The following is a 20,024-nucleotide window of genomic DNA, read 5'->3' on the forward strand; positions in this document are numbered from 1 at the left end:
CTAACAATAAACACAAACAAACAAACACTTGGTAATACGATGTTAAATTCGGTAAACTAAAGCACTTTATTACTAGACCTGTCAGTCTTCTAAGCTTGCTTCATCTACCTCTGCAGGTAATGTATACTTTTCTTTAACATTTGAAGAACCAGCTTTGGGAATACAAATAAATGACAACTGGGGAAAAATGTGTCTTGTCCTAATAAAGTAAGTATAATACATATTAACCTAGTTCTGTGAAATGGGCCATTTCCCAACAAATATAAGCCTCATCATTCTCTTACGGGAATAGAATTGAGAGCACCATGACCCTACAGACTATTCAACTAAAACATACTTCTCCTAACCACTTTACCACAACCATTTGTAGAACTGCAGCACTAGCCGGTATAAGATGTAGTTTTGTCAACTAATGTCAAACTGAATTATTCAAATTAAAAGAGAACACTTTTTTTTGGGGGGGGGGGGGGCTGTTGTAGATTTTATAATCAAAATACATCCATTGTGATCAATTCTGCACCTAGAATTTACTTCATAAAACATTCTTAAAAAGTAATGGAAACGATATATTTGTGAAGTGAGAAATGTGGCTTAAGTGGGGTAATAACTGATCCTTCAAAATCTGTTTACTTATTTCAACAGAAAAAAACTAACCATTTTAGTGGTAAGACAATGTAGCAGGCTACACTATTTTATTAGGTCATTATAAATCTAAAAAATCTGTATAAAAAATGTTTTAAAACATTGTTACTGGCTATATAAATTTAGTATATATACAATGTATATAATAGCCAAAGGTAGAATAAAGAAATAAGTACCAGTGAGATCCGTTTTGTTGCATGAGGTAAATAATGTCATGAACCAGTGGAGGACAGAGGCATTGTACCAAGAAAAGAATGAGAAGACAGATAGCCAGCTTTACTGTCTTTTTCTTGTGCAATGCTGACGTACCTTGACAACACATGATACAGAAATTGACCTAATAACACCTGTATAGACCATTACTGCATTCTAAACTGTTCATTACCTATCAACACAAAAACACATAAGAAACCTCACAAAACACATTATACCATATGAATTTAAAGATTTCAAGTCAAAACACAAGAACTGTACAAGAACTGTAATAGTTTCTATTTGTATTTCTACGCAAGGTACATTTTCACCCACATCTACTCTTCAGCTGTATTAATCAGCTATTTCAAGTCAAAAAATATAACATAATGCCTGGAATGTATCTCACCACACATCAGTTTGATAACATGATTAATGGAGCCTTAAACTAAGATTTAAACCAGAAACCAATTACAATACCCGGTATGGAGGACAATGATGAATTCTGGTGCTTTAACACCGCTGCCCCAGTTCTAGAGAAAGCAAGCAAACAACCCCTGCATACAGTGTACAAGCACAGAAGAAGCTGGTGAGTCTTTGTGAACAACTGAGCAGGGTGGAAGCTGGGTTGCTGACTCAGAGACTAATGCTAACTGATCCCACTTAGATTGGAATTAGTCATTACAGAGTATTAGAAAAAGCTACACTGATTGCAGGTGAAGCAAATTGATTAATTAGTGCAAATCCTGCATCAAATAGAGTAAGTTGGGCAACATTAAAACGGGATCCTATTTGAATATGTTTTGGAACGGGGATTCAAGATGTACGTTGTTTTGTGTGGTGAAGAGGTAGGAAATAGTTGATTTGAATGTAAATAACACTAAATAGGTTGTCTTGTTTTTTTTCTGATGCACCTGGTTAGTCTAGGCCAGTGGTTCTTGCATCTAATTTATGAAGGTGTCATTGCCAGTATAAAATATAGCAATTGTGGCACCATACATTTTGATTTAATCTGATCCCAGAAGGGCTAGTTTTAGTGATTAACAAGTTCCGGATCTCACTACCAGTCAGCTCCTGGATTATGTTGAGAAAGTGGGAATTGTGGAGCAAGGATGGATTGATAGAGCCACAATGAGCAGTATTTTTTATTCTGTTTTGTGTAAGTGAGTCACTCACTGTTGACTGAAGAGAAGTACTTCCATGAGCGTTCAGGAGGAGCTGCACTCCCTAAGCAATGTGAGAATCGAACACAAAGCGGAAATGACTGAGCAGTCACATTGAGCTGAGGCCTGTGGTTTACCGTTTGCTAAGCTGAAAATCCTCTTTAGATGTTAATGTAAACAATGGAAAACTGCAAGTGGGCATTTAAACAGATTATTTGGAACAGTTTGTTACTGATAATCAGGTGACCGTTCAATCTTACTTCCCACACTAAAGCCCGTTTCACATTGGCACACTGGGTTAATCCACCGTCCGAGCCAGGTACGTGGTTTCACACTGCGCGGGATTGGGACCCTGTTAGCTGGACCCGGGTAGGAGTGCCAGTGTGAAACGGGCTTAAGTATACTGTCCTCCAGAATAAACATATGCATTCTCAAAAAACGAATGCCCGGATACAAATTAATCTAGCCGTTTTGACTAACTGAAATTAATCAAACTTCTGATTTAGATCATTTAGATGAATTTATATGAAAAATAAATAAATAAATGCTGACTGAGGAAGTTTCAGAACTATTACATAAAAAAATATAAGAAGCAGGTTTCATACCATTTTAGATTTTTACACGTATAGATGAATGTTTTAGAGCTATTTAGAACCTATCGTCCAATTGTGACGTTCGTTCACAACATAATCTAAGTCTATGTTCTATTTCCTAACAGTACAAAGGAACCTGAACATTTGGAGGATCTTAATACATATACTGTATTGGGATGTGTTTAACAAACTAGCTAGTTATATGCAAGGGGCTACAGACAGATATACTTGTTTCTATAATCGCATTGAAAATACATGGTAGTGTAGATGATTGTGTTTACGGATTTTCAAAGGGCTTGTGTTATATTACAGTAGTAATGGGCAGTAATAAAGATAAATATTGATAAAGTGCCATGTAATGTCATGTTGCATTATGATGTAATGACAACATTTTATATTCATCACTGTGTTGTTGGAAATCAGGCAGTATGTAGATCTGTAATATCAACAGCAACGCCTTTAGGGTATGATTGAGAGGAGAGTTTACAGGTTTTTATCTAGTCTAGTACAATTTGTGCCAGCTCAAAACCTTTAATAAAAAAATAAATAAAAAAAACACATAATCATGATATCAATAATATCGCTAACAGCTAGGGGACTGATTAATGTGCATTATTTAGTTGTCATGGAAACATCAAAAATGATGTGTCTTTGATAAGTTGTTTATGACTGGCAGTTTTGACATTGGAGGTTTACTGTATTTGGAGTCCGATATGCTTGAATGGGTGGGGGAGGGGGGGGAGGGGGGGTAGTAAAGGCATGTTTTCAGGAATTTGTATCACACAATTTACTGTCTCTCTAATCTAATGCAAATGGGCCCCTGCTGTTACTTCCTACCTGTCTAAAATAAAGGATTTAGCAGCAGTGGGATTATCTTCTCTTTCCATCAATGCCTCTGTGAGCACAGTACAGCTGCTTACCTGTACAGCAAGCATCACTGATGTCTTTCATCTATCACATCTAGAATTCTGCTTCACAGCCTTGAATTTATGAAATGCATTCAATTTTCATGAACATCTCTACCTGTATTAAAACAGACACACACACAATACCATCAACATTGGTTTTGCCTTGCTGGTTTAACCACTAGCCAAACCTGCTAATAAAGTGCATAATAAAGGTTGCTGTACTTCAGGGAATAACCCTATTGCGCACTGTTTAACACTGCAGAACAGTAGACACTGCAAAATGACGTTGTTCTGACATTGTTCTGGTCTAAAGGTAGGTACAGTAGGTTGAGACATCAATTTAGTGCAGTTCTGATACTGTCTGGGGTATTTATGCACCACGGACTCAATTGGTTTTTATTTGATTGATAGTAAAACACATACTCCATTCTGAACCAGTACTGGTGCATACCACATAAATCCGCTTGAATTTTTCTTGTGAACAGTATTTAACTCTTTCACAGATGGGGATGGATTAAAAAAAACTCTTCTAGTCTTTATATTGGGACATATGGAAGACGCAAAAGTATAACAACCTCACATGAGGATGACATTTTTTCCCCATATAAAGCAATTGAAAAAAAAAAAAATCAATGAAAAATTTATTTATTATGTGTCCAAAACTACTTTTTCCCCCAAATCAATATTTTGTGCATGAAAGGGTTAACGGAAGTCCTTCTTAAAGATTACTTAAAGTTGCGTAAGAGAGTAATTAAAGCCCAAATCTGGACGTATGTTTAATTGGTGAAGTGAAGTGTAAGTATTTTTTCAGTAGCAGACTGAACTGCTGTTCTCTGTTGATACACCAATCTGTTTTGCATAAGGAATGTAATGTTCAGTGCATGTCAAGGTATAGCATTGTTGTCAACTCATGAGAGGCACTACATGAAGCGGATCAGAGTAGAACACATCATTCAGTGTGTACAACCAACCTAGAGTGTTGCAGTTATGTTTACCGCAGAGTTTGTTTGTGTTTCTGTCTGGTACTTATTTAAACTGAGTTGGAGAAGGCGGGGAAAAGAAGACTAGAGCAGATTGAAATAATGGCTAAATAAGTATTTTTTTTTCTTTTTCAAAACAGTAGTTTATTTTTATTTTGTACTAAGCTGAATTGTTACTGAAAGGTAATATCCTCATGCTTATTTACACTCCACAAGAGGTCAGAGTGGGCGAAAACCAGCTTGCATCTCACACAGCACTCTATACTGGATTTATAATGTAAAAGTAAATAAAAATGATGAAATAGTATAGCTAATTTTAATATGACGTAGCATGTATATCTGATTGTGTCATGTTTCTTATACTGATGCTTTTGCCAGCAGCATTGCTGGGAAATATGTGAGTGAGGTACAGTAATCAGAATTTGTATTCTGTGAGGGAACCGATGGCGCTGGGGTTGCTATAGCTACTTAGGAGGTCATTAACACAGGGCTGTATAGGTGTTTGTTTTACTGTGGTAAGGTACATGTTATTGCAGTCTGTTGTCTAACTAGTAATACACATGTACTGCATTTACCAAAAACATATTTTTGGATTATAAGCAAGAATTAAATACACCCATTTGTATGCTGCTTGTCATACACCCACCCTTGTGTTTGTCTCTCATTAACTGAAGGCTCAAAACTACTTCTGTGCAGAACACTGCAGCTTTAAGTAAATATCTGCATTCTATTTTCTTTGATATAGTTGACTGCATTATTTTTTTTTTTCTAAAATAATTAAAAGGGTGGTATTCAGTTTCAATAAAACCATGTTTCATATCATAGTTCTTCATTAGAGATGTGCTTATGGTTCTTTATTGATATTTCAAGTAGAGTACTGCACCAAAGAGTGTGCTGATTTCCTTTAACCACGTTGCCTTGGCAACCTTTTCATAGAACACCAATACACTGCATAAGGCATGATGCGTAGAAGAACACAACACAGTAGATGCATTACACATACGAATGCATGTCAGGTTGAACTGCCGAATCATTTTTTAACGTTTATGTTTGCCAAAAAGATCATTCTAATTATTTTGCTTCTAATTTATTTGCTTCATCATGGGTTTACTCGTTTTCTGACTGAAATTTGTTTGTATCAAATAATGCATAATAAATGAAAAGTATTAGTTTACACATGTTACAAAATACCAAAAGTGTATTACTGTATATACTAAATATGTATAGGTTGTAAATGTGCCCCTCAGCCATCCAATTAATGATGTCAGATGCATTTACCACAAATACAGGTTTACACAGTACACAAAAAAATGACTGTAAAGTAAAATTCAGCGGCACAAAAATACACTTAACATAAAAGCCATGGGTCATGTAGGATTGTGTTGATAGCAACAGTGGTAATGGTTTGGTAATGGTTCCATGGTGCAGGCAATATATTATTATTATTTTTTTTTTTTAGCTTTCATATTTTCACAGATCATCAACTTTTTTTAATATACTAGTTGAGAGAAACAGTTATGTTTTAAGTTCTTCCTGTGCAAGTTATCAAATTATGTACTATACTCTGAGTAATTCTTACAGCTTATTAATTATGGTACTGTCAGATCTCTGTGTATTTTGCCTTGGTGTCATTTTAGTGTCTTTTGTGGAAGATTGCTAGTTTATCTGAAGAGCAAAAATAATGGTTTCAGTCTAAGACAGTGGAGAAAGTCAGGAGCATAATTCTATGATATTTTCAATCTGTAAGCATGCAGGCAGTGTGAATGTAGACATCTAGAAATACAGATAAATCAACAGTTACACCAATATCTCAGCATATACATATCGATATTATTGAAAACGAAATAAGATGCACCACTCTTGTAATATAGGAAAGGGAAGCCTGTTTGTAAAAGCCTTACCCTAAGGGTACATTTTAATTATCGTTCAAAAAGGTTCAGAATAACAAAAGCTATGAGAAATGTGTGCACTTAGTTTAATGCTAACATTGAATAACATGTCCCAAATCATCTGTTTTGTTATTTGTCATTTTTCAAAAGCTTTTACAAGGATAGAGGAGCCATGGCATTAGTAAAGTTAATATGGACACAAGCTGTAATTCAGCCCCCAGTCAGTACAAGTGTGTTTTTTTTTCTACACCATTGTAACATACGGTTATTCTTTACATAAGTTATTTCAAGGGCACCTTCTTTCTTAAAGAGTTTTTATTATCTTTAAACCCCACCTGAGACACAAATGTATTGAATTTATTTTTGTGTCCTTGCTTTGTTTATGTCATGAGCGAGGAATGCGGTGAGAAATGAAAGCATGTTAATGTCACAGGATAATGTGGCTCATCTGGAGGGACTCTGCCCTTTCTGTCGTGACCTGGGTTACCTTTATTTCGTTTGTAAACTGTAATATACTTCTTTTTTTGAAATGGACAATGTATGTATTTAATAAATCCATTTATTTAAATAGACTTACAATTACGTCTCACCTGAAAGACGGAGCACAAGGAAGTTAAGTGACTTGCTCAGGGTCGCACAATGAGTCAGTGGCTGAGGTGGGATTTGAACCGGGGACCTCCTGGTTACAAGCCCTTTTCTTTAACCACTGGACCACACAGCCTCCTATTATTTGTGGTGTGTGCATTGTTTGAAGCATACAGCAAATAAAATGCATACTCTGATTACCTAAAAGCTATTTGGCACTACTGTATATATTTCTATCCACTTACTATTTATGTTAGGATTTGAGTATCCAATAACTTGCTTGTATCTGTTGTTCCTCTCACACTAGTGAGACTTGGCATGGAATCTTGTATTCGGGTGGTTTAGCCTTAAACAAATAGGACAGTAACATAAAATATGGCATCAGAGTCAATGTTAGAAATCTAGTGAACCTGCTCTGTTCTGACTGTATGACTCACCTGGTATACCCAATTTAATATAAACAAGCAGAAATGTTAATAGATTTTGGATGATTTCACTATTTACCATTCCAACACACATGGATTTGTGTGACTTAAAAACACATGTTTGTGCATAGAACAATTTCATTTTAATGCTTTATTGAAAACATCTTCTTGTCAACTGTTATAGACAGCAGACAGGTGCAACCTGTGTTAAAATAGCTTTTAATGTTAAGGCTTTTTCTTTTTTTAAATACATTCCTGTACCACACATTTAATGTGTGCTGAAAACTCATTCTGTCAGCTATAATTTAAGGATTATACTTAATCTTTAGGATTTGATCGCTTAAACTGATGAGCTGGCAAGTATAGCAGGGGCAGATCCCCCCCTTTCGCTAAAAATGTCAATGTATTGTTTACTTTAATGGTATGTTTCGTATCAGGTAACCCCCCTTCATGACGGTCTAGATCTGCCCCTGTGTAGGTCAGATGTAGTTTGAACATTCCTTAATATTACAAGGGAAAAATACTCCCATTAAAATGTACTACTTATTCTACAACAATACATACCACTTCTGTAAATTTACCCATAGTTAGAGCTTGAAGATTTGGAATAGATATGCATCAGCTATTAGGAAATGTTAACTAGGAGATATGCGTGAGAATGTTATCTGTTTTCAAAGATACTTCAAAAAGTCTTGCATCAAATTCAGTGTGTGTGTGTGTTTAATTTTCATAAAATGTTTTTCAGATAGACGATATCCGTCGTAATCTTCATCTACAATCCATTTTAGAAAGTCTGGATTGATTTCTTTAGATTGTCAAATCAATGTAAGGGTCACTGTTAAATTTAAATAACCTTGCATGTAAAGCTAAATCATATTAAAAGGTTGTGTTGCCTAATCTGCATCTTAAGCAGTATAAGGTATTTAAAACCGCTGGAGGAGAAATTGGAGGTGACTTAGTTGTAAGAGATATACTTTGAAGCATGGTAATCATAATTCTAAACATAAATTCAGGCATTGAATTAGCCTCAGTGGGGAAAGTGGTTTACTGCACACAACTGAAAACCTACAAGGATTGTACTGACATTTGAAATAGATAGCATTTCTTTTTTATATATATATTTTTTTTTTAGCAATTTGCTGCTTTAGTGACCCCCACCTAGTTTAAAATAAATCCTTATGAACATGACCAAGTTCCTGGTCATATACAGTACAAATCATATTATAGAATATGTTGGTGGACAATAAAAGAGAAACAAAGTTATGCATTTGCAAAGTGCTGTTTATTTTACGTTGCATTGATTACATGCCTCTACAATCAGATAAAGCTGGTTACAGGTCCAACTATAAAAGTTTTAAGGTATTTTCCTTTGTCCTAAAAATATCTTATATATCATTATATTGGACTCACTGCACATACAGAAACAACAGTCATTTGGACAGAATGTGCCGTCCTCGGGTTTAACAGTCTTTTGGTTTAATAAACTGCTTTGTAAAAAATACAAAAAAGTTAATTCTGTTATTTCTGTAGACATATAGCGTTCAGTCGGTACCGGGAGCAGAAATATATTTCGTTGACGATGTATTTGTTAGCCGCTTTGAAGAGAGGTTTTTTATGCTGGAGAGACAGAACTGGAGGATACAGAGGAAGCCTCTGTCTTGGACGCGGAAACAGAGCCTTCTTCCTCTTCGAAAGGGTTCTTGCCACAGCAAAGGGTTGTGATCATGCAGTGACGGAACTGCTTATTCATGAGAATGTAGATGAGAGGATTATAAAGGGCAGAGCTCTTGGCAAAGAAAGCTGGGGTTGTCATGAAGACAGGGCCGAAATGACTTCCCTGGTGGGTGAAGATATACCAGGCTACACTAGCATAAGGAATCCAGCATACCAGGTAGGAGATGACCATGAGGACGACCATTCGGGTGACTTCCCTCTCAGCTCTCTGGGTGGTCTCAGACTCCTGCTGCTGGGCGGCAGCCTCCTTGACAGTGCAGACCAGGCGGCCATAACAGAAGCTGATGGTGATCAGTGGAATGAAGAAGTGGACAACGAACATGTAGATCACAAAGGACTCGTTGTTCACCTCAGGTTTCAGAGTGTAATAGTCAATTCCGCATGAGCACTGCATGCCTTCTGGGATGTACCTGGACCATCCGAAAAGAGGTGGAGCAGCACAAGAGAGGGCCATTATCCAGGTGAATACAACTCCCATGATGGCATGGTTTTCACCAAATCGGAAGTTGCTCATGGGCTTGCAGACAACTATGTACCTCTCAATAGCCAGCACCACCAGGCACCACAGACCGATTTCACCTCCGAGGGTAGCAAAGAATCCTTCAATGTTGCACCCAGTGGTCCCGAAGACAAAGTAGCCATTCATCGATGTGTACATTGTTGTGGTGAAGCCTCCGAAAACCATGAACAGATCAGCCACAGCCAGGTTTAATAGAATGTAATTTAGAGGGGTCCTCAGCTTCTTGTGCTGGATGGTGACATACAGGGTCAGGAAGTTGATGGGGAAGCCAGTGAGGATAAGAAAAAACATGTAGGCTGCCAGTGCCGAATACTTCCATGGTTCAGCAAGATAGTATTGTGGGTATTCGAAGGGGCTTCTCACCACCCCAGTCGCATTCGACATGGGGACGTAGAAGTCGGGACCCTCTGTGCCGTTCATCGTTGCGGTTGCTTATGAGCCCTTGCTTGAAGTGCACCTCTGCTTGCCTTTGTTGTTCAGATACAGATATGGCCCTTGCTACAAACGGATCCAAGCACTGCAAAGGTGCTTTTAAAGGCCCACCTTGGATTACCATTGACCTTCTGTCAGCACAAAACCATTTAGGCCCCTCTAAGCAATAATCCAGTCAAGGCTGCAAACATAACTGGCTACTCATCAAGTTATTAAGATTGCAGCTGCCTTTGCACATCTAAGATTTGTGTCATGAGTGAATAATCTGTGTTATGATTATGATTAACAAAATCCCTACACCATACATTGCATACGTTAAACAAAAACCATTAGGTGCTCACTATGAAGTACTACAGTATTAAGAGATCTGAACCTATTAGCTCTGTATTTCTTATTTGATACAGTATGTGTTTTGTAGGCGATTCAGAAATTTGATTTTTCTTATCGAGGAAATTCTCGAAGGAGAAACAACTAACTAAGCATCATTGAGTCATTGGTTTATCATTTTGTAACATTTTACCATGTAATATATGAATGACTACAGTAAATGATAAAATGGCTCAAAGTTTGTAGCTTGCAGTGCACATATGCTATGTCTGTAATAATTAATTGAATAGATAAGTTCATGAGGCAGCATATATTTATATATGATATATTTTTTTAAATCTAGTATGATTTGAGATGTAGTGCTGATGAAAGTTCGGGGCCCTGGCTCCAGTCAGGTGCTAATGCAGCACAGCGAGCACACCTCAGGCCTGTCTTCAGTGCTGTAAGGTAAGAGGTTATTGAATAGGCCTGCTGTGCACCTTTGCAACAGTACTTCATGGGTTTTTTACTAAGGATATGGAGCCTTCCCCAATACTGCACACCTCTCTCATAGGACCTTTGAGACCAACAGTCTCACTTCACTTTGGAACCAAGACCTGGAATCATGAGCACTTGATGTGATAAGCTTGTACATTATTAACCCAGACTTACTTAGAATGGTTCAGTTTATGAAAAGAAGAGATAGGCCACAGTTTTCCTGCATAGTGTCAGTACAATTAACTGAAATACAGCAAAACATTTTGTAGCAGTATATTTTGCTGCCTATTACTTCCTAAAACACCTATGGAGCCACCCATGACTGTCAATACAGGTAAAAATTTCATTGCCCCACCTACACAGTAAGAATGATTTGCCATGTGTAAGAAATAAACAGCTTTGAAAGGTTACTTTTTTATTTATTTATTTTTATTCTGCCCTGCATTTACTGTGTTAAGGTGCCCCCTGGTGGTCAGAATTGAACTGCGCTCTTCATAAAATGATCAGCGTGCAGATTGTGTTTTGTTGTTTGTTGCAGTATTTTCAAGCTAACATACAACATACCCTTGACTAATTGTATCTTTCATATATATTAGCTTAACTCCAAAGAAGTAATATACAGGGCGATTAGAAATTAAGTTTACCACATCAATGCAGCGTATCATTGATTTTGTTTCTTGTAAAATATTTACAAACACTTAAATATATTTTAAATATGATGTGAGCAGACGTTTAAGAATAAGGCACTAGACATTTGTAAATCATTTCCAGCTTTCTGTTGCACTTTTCATGTCTGCTCAAAATTAAAAACTTTTTCTTATGGTGTATACAATTTTGTAGTTAGACAAAACATTTATCTCAACAGTGAGTCTATATTCCACAATAGACCAAGACAGAGCCAAAATAATTATAATTACTAAGTGTTTTTTTTGTTGTTTTTTTCAGTCAGTCAAGTGGTACAGTAAGTAATGTTACATATTGTCCAGTGTCTGCCTGTCAGCCTATGTCTGTACATGTACATATTGTTGAACTAGTCTAATGGGATTTCACTTAAGTAGCTGCAGAATGTGATATCATTCTTTTTACACACCCTTGCATGGAAGATAACAAATAATGATTTTCCTGTGAACTGTACCTTAGATAAAGGAAATGACTTAAGAATTGGGAAGTAAATTACACAGATTATCACATTATTGTCTATACGGTTTTATCTAGAAGGAACCATGGTCTAATTTTCCAACAGTAATTAATTTAATTAGTATTTAGCCTTACCCATTTGTATTTGTCTTTTTAGATTTACTGTTTCCTATTCAAGCCATTTTCTGCACACACATGCTTCAGACATAAATTAATCTGTAAATCAACATTTGAACATATTTTTTCATAGGGTTATTTTATCAAATGAAACCATATGGTTATGTTTAATTAAAAAAAAAAACATAGGCACTCCAAACATTGACCTCATCACCTTTTTTTTTTTTTTTTTTTTTTAACATTAGCATATAAGTCACCTACTCTGTTTTCAAAATAAATCAACTAATTCCTGTAAAAATTGTCTATCTTGGATCTTGAACATGAGCTGCACATTTAATTTGCACCTCAATACATGTTCAAAACATTACTGGTGATTTTGTTTGGGGTCAAGTCTTCGGGGAATTTCGTGGATTGTAATAATAACATAGCATGCGACAGCACCAGGCTAATGTACAAGAGGCCACGCACCCAGGCCCACCGAGTGGGCAGGGAGGCCAGGGAAATTTCCCCAGGGTCCGCTGCGCCAAAGGCAAAAATATATTTCAATAAATTATATAAAGTTTGTAGTATTAGAACAGCTAAAATTAGACAATGCGACATATAGAAGAATAAAAGAAATAGACTAGACTAAACGCTATTATGCTAGCGGGACTCAACAGAAAAGAATGAACTACTGTTAATTAACTCCAATAAATATATAACATTTAAATAAATAAACAAAATGCATTCAAAAGTTGTGCATGCTGATGCGCTGGGGAGGCCAAATCAAGGCTGATCATCAGAGCCAGCATTGCATGAAGTTTATATAAACTAATGTTAATTAGAATTAATATAGATTTACATCATGTAAGAATAAATCATGGATTTGAGTATAAACAATAACAAGTCATTGTCATGCCATCACAAACCTATAAATACCTTGAATGTTTGGATTCAAACACATACTGCCTTGAGAAAGATATGTACAACATATCGAAACGTTGGGCAGCTGGCTCTTTGAATATATATATTCTGAATATACGCTGAATCCTTCATGGGCCCATGAAGGCTCTTGGCGGCCCAGCAAGCTCTGCTTGTGATATGCAGTTAATCATTCATGAGGTCAAATTTAATAAAATTTGATCTAAACCGCATTTATTCATTTTTACACACCGCATGAGAAAACAAAATGAAAAAAGTTAGTTATAATGCTGTCTATCTTTCCATGAGGGAAATGGAATACCTGTGGAACAACCATGCTCTCAGTATATATATATATATATATATATATATATATATATATATATATATATATATATAATCATCATCAGCCTTTTTGAATCCACTGCTGGATGAAGGCCTCCCCAAGATTCTTCCACAAAAGCCTGTCTGCTGCATTCCTCATCCACGTTGCTCCGGCGTGTTTCCTAATTTCATCTTGCCATCTTCCTGGAGGTCTTCTTCTTGGTCGCTTTATATCTCTTGGGATCCAGTCTAGTATCTCCTTGTTCCGTTCTCCTTGGTCTGTTCTTTTTGCTACATGTCTGGCCCACTGCCATTTCAGTTTTTTCACTCTTATAATAACACTGTATACTTTTGTTTGTGCTCTTATCTATTCCTTCCTTTTCCTGTGTCTTCTTGTTATTCCCAGCATGCATCTCTCCATACTTCTTTGAGTCGTTTGTAATTTTTGAGTCATTTTTGCATTGAGGGTCGAGGTTTTGCATCCATAAGTTATACCTATTGAGGCATAAGGGCATTTTCCCTTTCAGAACCATGCTTAATCTTCCAAAATCACTCCAGCCCATTTTTGCTCTTCTGTTGATTTTGCACATTTGGTTCTCCGAAACGAACTGTCCTAAGTATACGTAGTTACTGACTTCTTCAAGCTTGATCCCATTGACTTCAATTGCCTGTGGAGTGGTATATTTATTGAACATGACTTGAGTCTTCTTCAGGTTCATTTTCAAATTTCCAAACTGTTAAAACAGCAGATGATTAATGAGGAGATGAATCCATCTCTAGTTTAACAAACTTTTCATATAAGCTGAATGTACTGTACTGTATGACCTCTTCATGCAACATTTTACAGTAGTAGTCTAAACCTATATTATAAGCAGGGTTACTGAAAAAAAGCACAAGCTGAAACAGTTTACTGCAGAGCTCGTAAAAGTGCTTTACAGTTTTTACACCTGAATTCTTTATATCCAATATCTTCAGTGTCCCTGTTTTCTGATACGTCAAACCGATTATAAACCTCATGTCAAATAAGGTTGGAGTTCAAATTGCTGAAGTGATCTACTTGTGTAAAAAAAAAAAAAAAACACATTTGCAAATATACTGTAAAATAATAAAATGAAGCTACACTTTATACAGTAATATAAAGCTTCAGAGCATACACTATCCAGTCCCTCTCAACACACAACCTTTTCTCTACCTGAATGTGTACATGCCATTGACTTTTATATTGCAGAGAGTTTTTTCAAGGTAACACAATCAATTGACTTTAATATTTCATCTATAACCCAGAGACGTCCATGCTGAGTTCAGTTAACCATAAGCAGACAAGCAAGAAAGTGATTGAGATCCCAAAGACTTTGGAAAGGTCTCACAGCATTGGTACCCATCTCTGGGGTAATATCAAGTGGCTATGCTCTATTAAAGTGTCCTTAACATATGCCAGTAATAACATGCATATGAGATATACATCTGCAGTGTGACCTGGTGCTCTAACATAAATAAATTAGAAACAAATGCTCCAAGACCAGTTTATATTGTTCTCGTTTCTTGCTGCAGGGTAATGAAATGAGCATTTGCATAACACCAGGCCAGGAATCCTAAGAGACTTCATTGCATTGTTTTCATTATTGTATGACATCCATCTCCGCCCCCTAAAGAAACCAGATTGCCGGTCTGCTTTTGACATTTTGATCTTTCTAATGAAGAGTTTTACAATATGAATAGATTCACATTTGTTGTTTTATGCACTGTATGTTTTCAGACATGAAATGCAAGTGCACAAAGGCAGAGCCCAAACCCTTAAGAAGTATTAGGAATGAAACAAAACCCCAAAAAGGAACAGTTTTTTTTTTTGTTTTGTTTTTTGGTCACAGTTTAGGTTAATCACACCTCAGCAATGAAATGCAATGTCACACATGATGAGGTACAGACCGCTCTGGTGAGGTGCAGTGGCTGACACTCTGAGCTGCCATTTACTGGCCTTTACTGGGAAATTGCCTCAGAGATGATCCTTGTTGCTTCAGTAATCCAGGTAAACCCAGTCCACTTTAAACTTATCAGCAATACTCCACAGGCCCTTCTAAATTACAGGAGCTTGCATGCACAGAACTGCATGTGCGTTGAAGTGCCCTGTAGGGGTTAATAGTGCTTAAGTTTTATCCATACTTATTGAATCTGTGGGTGTTTTTTTTTCCCTGTCACAGGTTCCATTACTAATTTATAATTGGGTTAAACTTTTCTTGTTGATTTAGTTGTCTTGTAAACATGTGTCCTGTGTAAAGATATCCTGGGGAGGTGGGCCACAGACTAGATTCCCCTTTAAATATATAGATGAAACAGATTCAAGCTGCCCATTTTCCACATATAATGTTCAGTATTGCAGTGGTCGCACATGTGTGTGGGTATTTATCACATCGAAAGATGCACATAAAGTGTCTGCTTTATTGGGAAATCTGCAATGGGACTGTTTATCTTCAGGGATAAATAAAACCCCCACAGCCCAGCTGCTGCACTATTGTATGTGTTAGTTTTAGTGAGGTGGAGACATACATCTTTGGGTGAATTGAACTGTCAGCTCAGCTGAGAGATAACAGGAAATGTGAAAGCAAATCACAATGGGCTTATAATTGACCATAAGTCTTAACTCATTCCAAGCTAACAAATAGGTATGCTTGTTTCTTAGCTCTAAATACTATGTTCAGTACGTCATGTGAGCTGCTGTGTACAGAGTGAGAGAGAGAGAGATTGCTTTCAGGTGGAATTATTATGTCTTGTGTCATTTATAAAGTTATATGATGTCTTCTTTCTAGTGATTTGTTCGATGTAGTAATTCTTTACACATTTAGTTTTTCTAAACCTGTCCAGCTTTAATCTTTCTTTCTTTCTTTCTTTCTTTCTTTCTTTCTTTCTTATTTTGAGAAAACTATTGTAAATGAGTTGGCTCACATAGCTGTATTACACAGAAATTCCTGTTTCTCCTGTGAAATGCACTGAATGAAACGGTGTGGGACATTTCCACATTGTTTCCTTTCTTTGAGGATCAACTTCCTTTTGCCTCCCTGAGGAAAATTATTTGTTTATTTAGCAGACGCCTTTATCCAAGGCGACTTACAGAGACTAGGGTGTGTGAACTATGCATCAGCCGCAGAGTCACTTACAATTACGTCTCACCCGAAAGACGGAGCACAAGGAGGTTAAGTGACTTGCTCAGGGTCACACAATGAGTCAGTGGCTGAGGTGGAATTTGAACCGGGGACCTCCTGGTTACAAGCTCTTTTCTTTAACCACTGGACCACACAGCCTCCTAAAAATGACACCCTAGAGATGACAATCAAGATGTGGAAACTGAGTCAAAGTACAGTTGGCTAGGTGAAGTGGCTTTGCTTCAGAGGAAACCTGTCCTGCCTTTCTGATGAACATATTGTCCACAAATATATGAGCCAATATTAACTTCCTTTCGTCACACACAGAGTACCCAGAGCAAGATAACATGTGCGTCACTCATTTATAAAATCTCCTACATGGAGCATTGCAAAATCAAATCTACACTCGAGTGATGCACGCGCTGACTTATAGATCAGCACACGAAATGACGACCCGCTGACGCGAAGAGTGTAGTAAACAGGGACTCTGTTCCAGCAAGGAGCTTTATATGGTGCAGGACTGTGGGAAAGTAGTACAGTTCTAGCTGAGCCACTCTGAGAGAGGGAAAAAAACTTGGAAAAAATGTTGAGCCTGACAAATATAAACACTTATCACTGAGGTCCTGTAAGGGGAATGCCCAAAAGCTTCATTTCAAGAAGACAGTAATGCTGCATACAAATATTTTTTTTTAATTTAAAGCACATCATCTTGATTATTGGAGAATTACCAAATATGGGCAAAATTACCTCTTGTTTACACAATACATTACATGTCATACTACTCAAATATGATTAGATTGTGGTTATAATCTGTGAGCGAATGATGTTATACATAAACTGCATACTCTTTCTGGTCGTTCCTTATACACTGTCAAGTGGAATTATTACTCCTTGTTGTGTAATTAATGAAGTTCTACAATGTCTTCTTTCTAGTGATTTGTTAGATGTAGTAATGTTCTGTACAGATTAGCTCGGTGACGTCCTACTCACCAGACCTCCTTAATCATATTTATCCAACAGGGCCAAGATTTGAGTTTCTCACTCTGGGGAAGATCAGCAACCTACTCACAAACAATATTTATAACCCTGTTCCAGGGCCATCTGCTATTTTTGTATTAGATTCTGTAATGAGTAATATGGAATTAAAAATGAGTTTAACAATATTACATACAGGGAGAAAAAACATATGTGATATGTAGTTCATACTGATGCAAATTAAAAACCTGACATGTACTGGGATGTATAGGAGATTCATTTTTCTGTTGAAAGACAGTTTCAGTCATGATGATCAAGGCCGAACATATCTACATTTGTTAAGAAGGGAATCAAATCATGTAACCAACCATATATGCAAATATATGCATATTATCAAGGGTGCTAACAGAATTTAATAATTTCTCATCCAAGAAGAAGCATTTCAAGCTGGTGGCCAAAATGATGGGTTTTCAATATATTAACCCCTGGTTTTCTTAGTGCCTGGATAATCCACTATGTAGCCCCCAGCAGAACACTGGACTGTGAAGGTTACCAGAGCAAGCAATTGTTCTTTCCAGTGGTTCCTCATAAATAACGTGGGATTTGGCTTTTGCTTTGAAGTGTACAGCTAATCCTCTTCCTATAAACTCCAGAGGATACAACTTTCAAAAGAGCAACTATATCCATCTGTAGACTTGACTTGAATTTAAACGAAAAAGGTATGCGTACAGGTTGTTTTATTTTTTTACATGTGTATCCTAAAACCTCAGGCTGGATTCTCTGAATGACATATTTGTGTGTCTTTATGTCATACATTTAATGGGCTGTACTAAAGCTAAAGCTCCCTTTGTAATGTAAAGGGCTTCAATATACACTCTGGTAATGAGGCCCACTATTTTGATAGCCTTTCTACCCTTCTGTTTTTTGGGGTTTGCTAATGGGGGAAGTGAAGATAAGTAGGGTGTCAGTCACATATCATTCACAACATTTTCAACATTTAGTAACAAAGATCAGAATGGCTATTCTTTTCAAAATAAAATGTTTGTGTTTTATTACTTAAATGAAGCTGTTCATGAAAGAAGCGCAGGCTCAGTGCCAGATATAAAAAAAAAAATCTAATGTTCTCTCTGTTATTAATCAGGTAGCAGTGTGCATTTTTATTAAAAAAAATATTGCCTGAGTATTACTGCTATCAGTAGTACAAAGGGAAAAAAAGCTCTGAAACGAGTGGGGGAGATTGTGAGCTAAAACAGACATGGGGGCTTGAACTGGAGACATGGAATACAGTAACAGGAAAGCATAGAAAAGTGATTAACCTGTGTATGCCATATCTTTGCACAAATGTATGTTTCAAATGAGAAATAAATATGCAACTCTTTAATTGGCTTAGGTAGGCTAATAATGACAATATATAAAAATGACACTGTTTGGGAGAAACCGTGTCAGGGGCATCCTTGAAGAAGGCCAATTAAAAACTGTGATATGTTTAAAAAAAACCTTTTCCAACCTTACACGTTGTTTGTGACCTTTCCTAAAGAGTTGTGAATTTCTCCATGTCAAGATACTAATTTATGCCAATGCTAGCGTGTGATTCTTGGTGACCAATGTAAACGAAGAAGTGAACTGGCCCCAATGCCTGATCATTATAAGTGTTGCCTGGCTGCCCTGGGTGACTGGTCTTGCTACCACAGTTACTGTTATCTTTTATCTTGTCTGTGCATTCTACTTTCTGGTTGTTGTAGCTTATCAGAGTCAAGAAATGACTTGCCTTTAATCTTCCCATGTTTATTTTGTTTTTCAGGGCTTGAATGATACTGAATAGGCTTGAACTTGTCACTTTGTTGTTTTTAATTTCAGTGTTTTATTATTCCCTTTTAATAATTAGGCCTTCCCTTTGATCATAGGTTATAGGACATGAAACAAAGAAATAATGTAAGCTGCATTTTCATGTAAATGAACCATTGGTATACCTTTTGCTCTCCTTGCTGATTCTCCATTTTAATTAAATCTGTTAACAATTGCTGATGACGTTGTTGGATGGAATCATATAAAATATTATTTCACAATCACCTTTTTTGTTGGTTTCATTTGAAGGACAAATGATTGGGTTGAAATTCTCAGATACAAACTAATTGTGATCTGAATTTTGATTAAATGAGAGACAGCATATATTTTATTTTAAAGTATTTTAAAGTATTTTACAAGAATAAAACCATTACCAGACATGATTTGGTTAATCATAAGTAATCTTTTGGCAATTGAAGATATCATATGAAGCAAACCGCTTTTGTGATAAGAAGTGCAATTATGTACAGGTAGCCTTGAGCAGTGCAGAGCTGACCTTCCTCCCACACATCATGTACCTGTATTTGAGGAAAACAGAAAGCCTGAAGGCAGTGTTTGGGTTACAACTGAAGATTATTATTATTATTATTATTATTATTATTATTATTATTATTATTATATTTTCAAGAAAACAACACAAATTATATGACAACCACGTTATTTATCTAGAGGGAAAATGTTATATTCCACCTCTTAAATACATTAATTAAAAATTTTCCTCA

The 20,024-nt window shown here is 36.5% G+C and overlaps 1 protein-coding gene across 1 annotated transcript; it reads right to left on the bottom strand.

Annotated features, from left to right (window-relative positions):
• Positions 1-8,637: 8,637 nt before the first annotated feature.
• On the bottom strand, positions 8,638-10,146 carry LOC117413849 (rhodopsin-like). Its single transcript, XM_034023211.3, has one exon. The coding sequence runs from the start codon at positions 10,049-10,051 to the stop codon at positions 8,990-8,992; it is 1,062 nt and encodes a 353-aa protein (XP_033879102.2). The 5' UTR covers positions 10,052-10,146; the 3' UTR covers positions 8,638-8,989.
• Between the last annotated feature and the right edge of the window lie 9,878 nt (positions 10,147-20,024).

Source organism: Acipenser ruthenus, chromosome 25, assembly GCF_902713425.1.
Source record: "Acipenser ruthenus chromosome 25, fAciRut3.2 maternal haplotype, whole genome shotgun sequence".
NCBI classification, from domain to species: Eukaryota; Metazoa; Chordata; class Actinopteri; order Acipenseriformes; family Acipenseridae; genus Acipenser; species Acipenser ruthenus.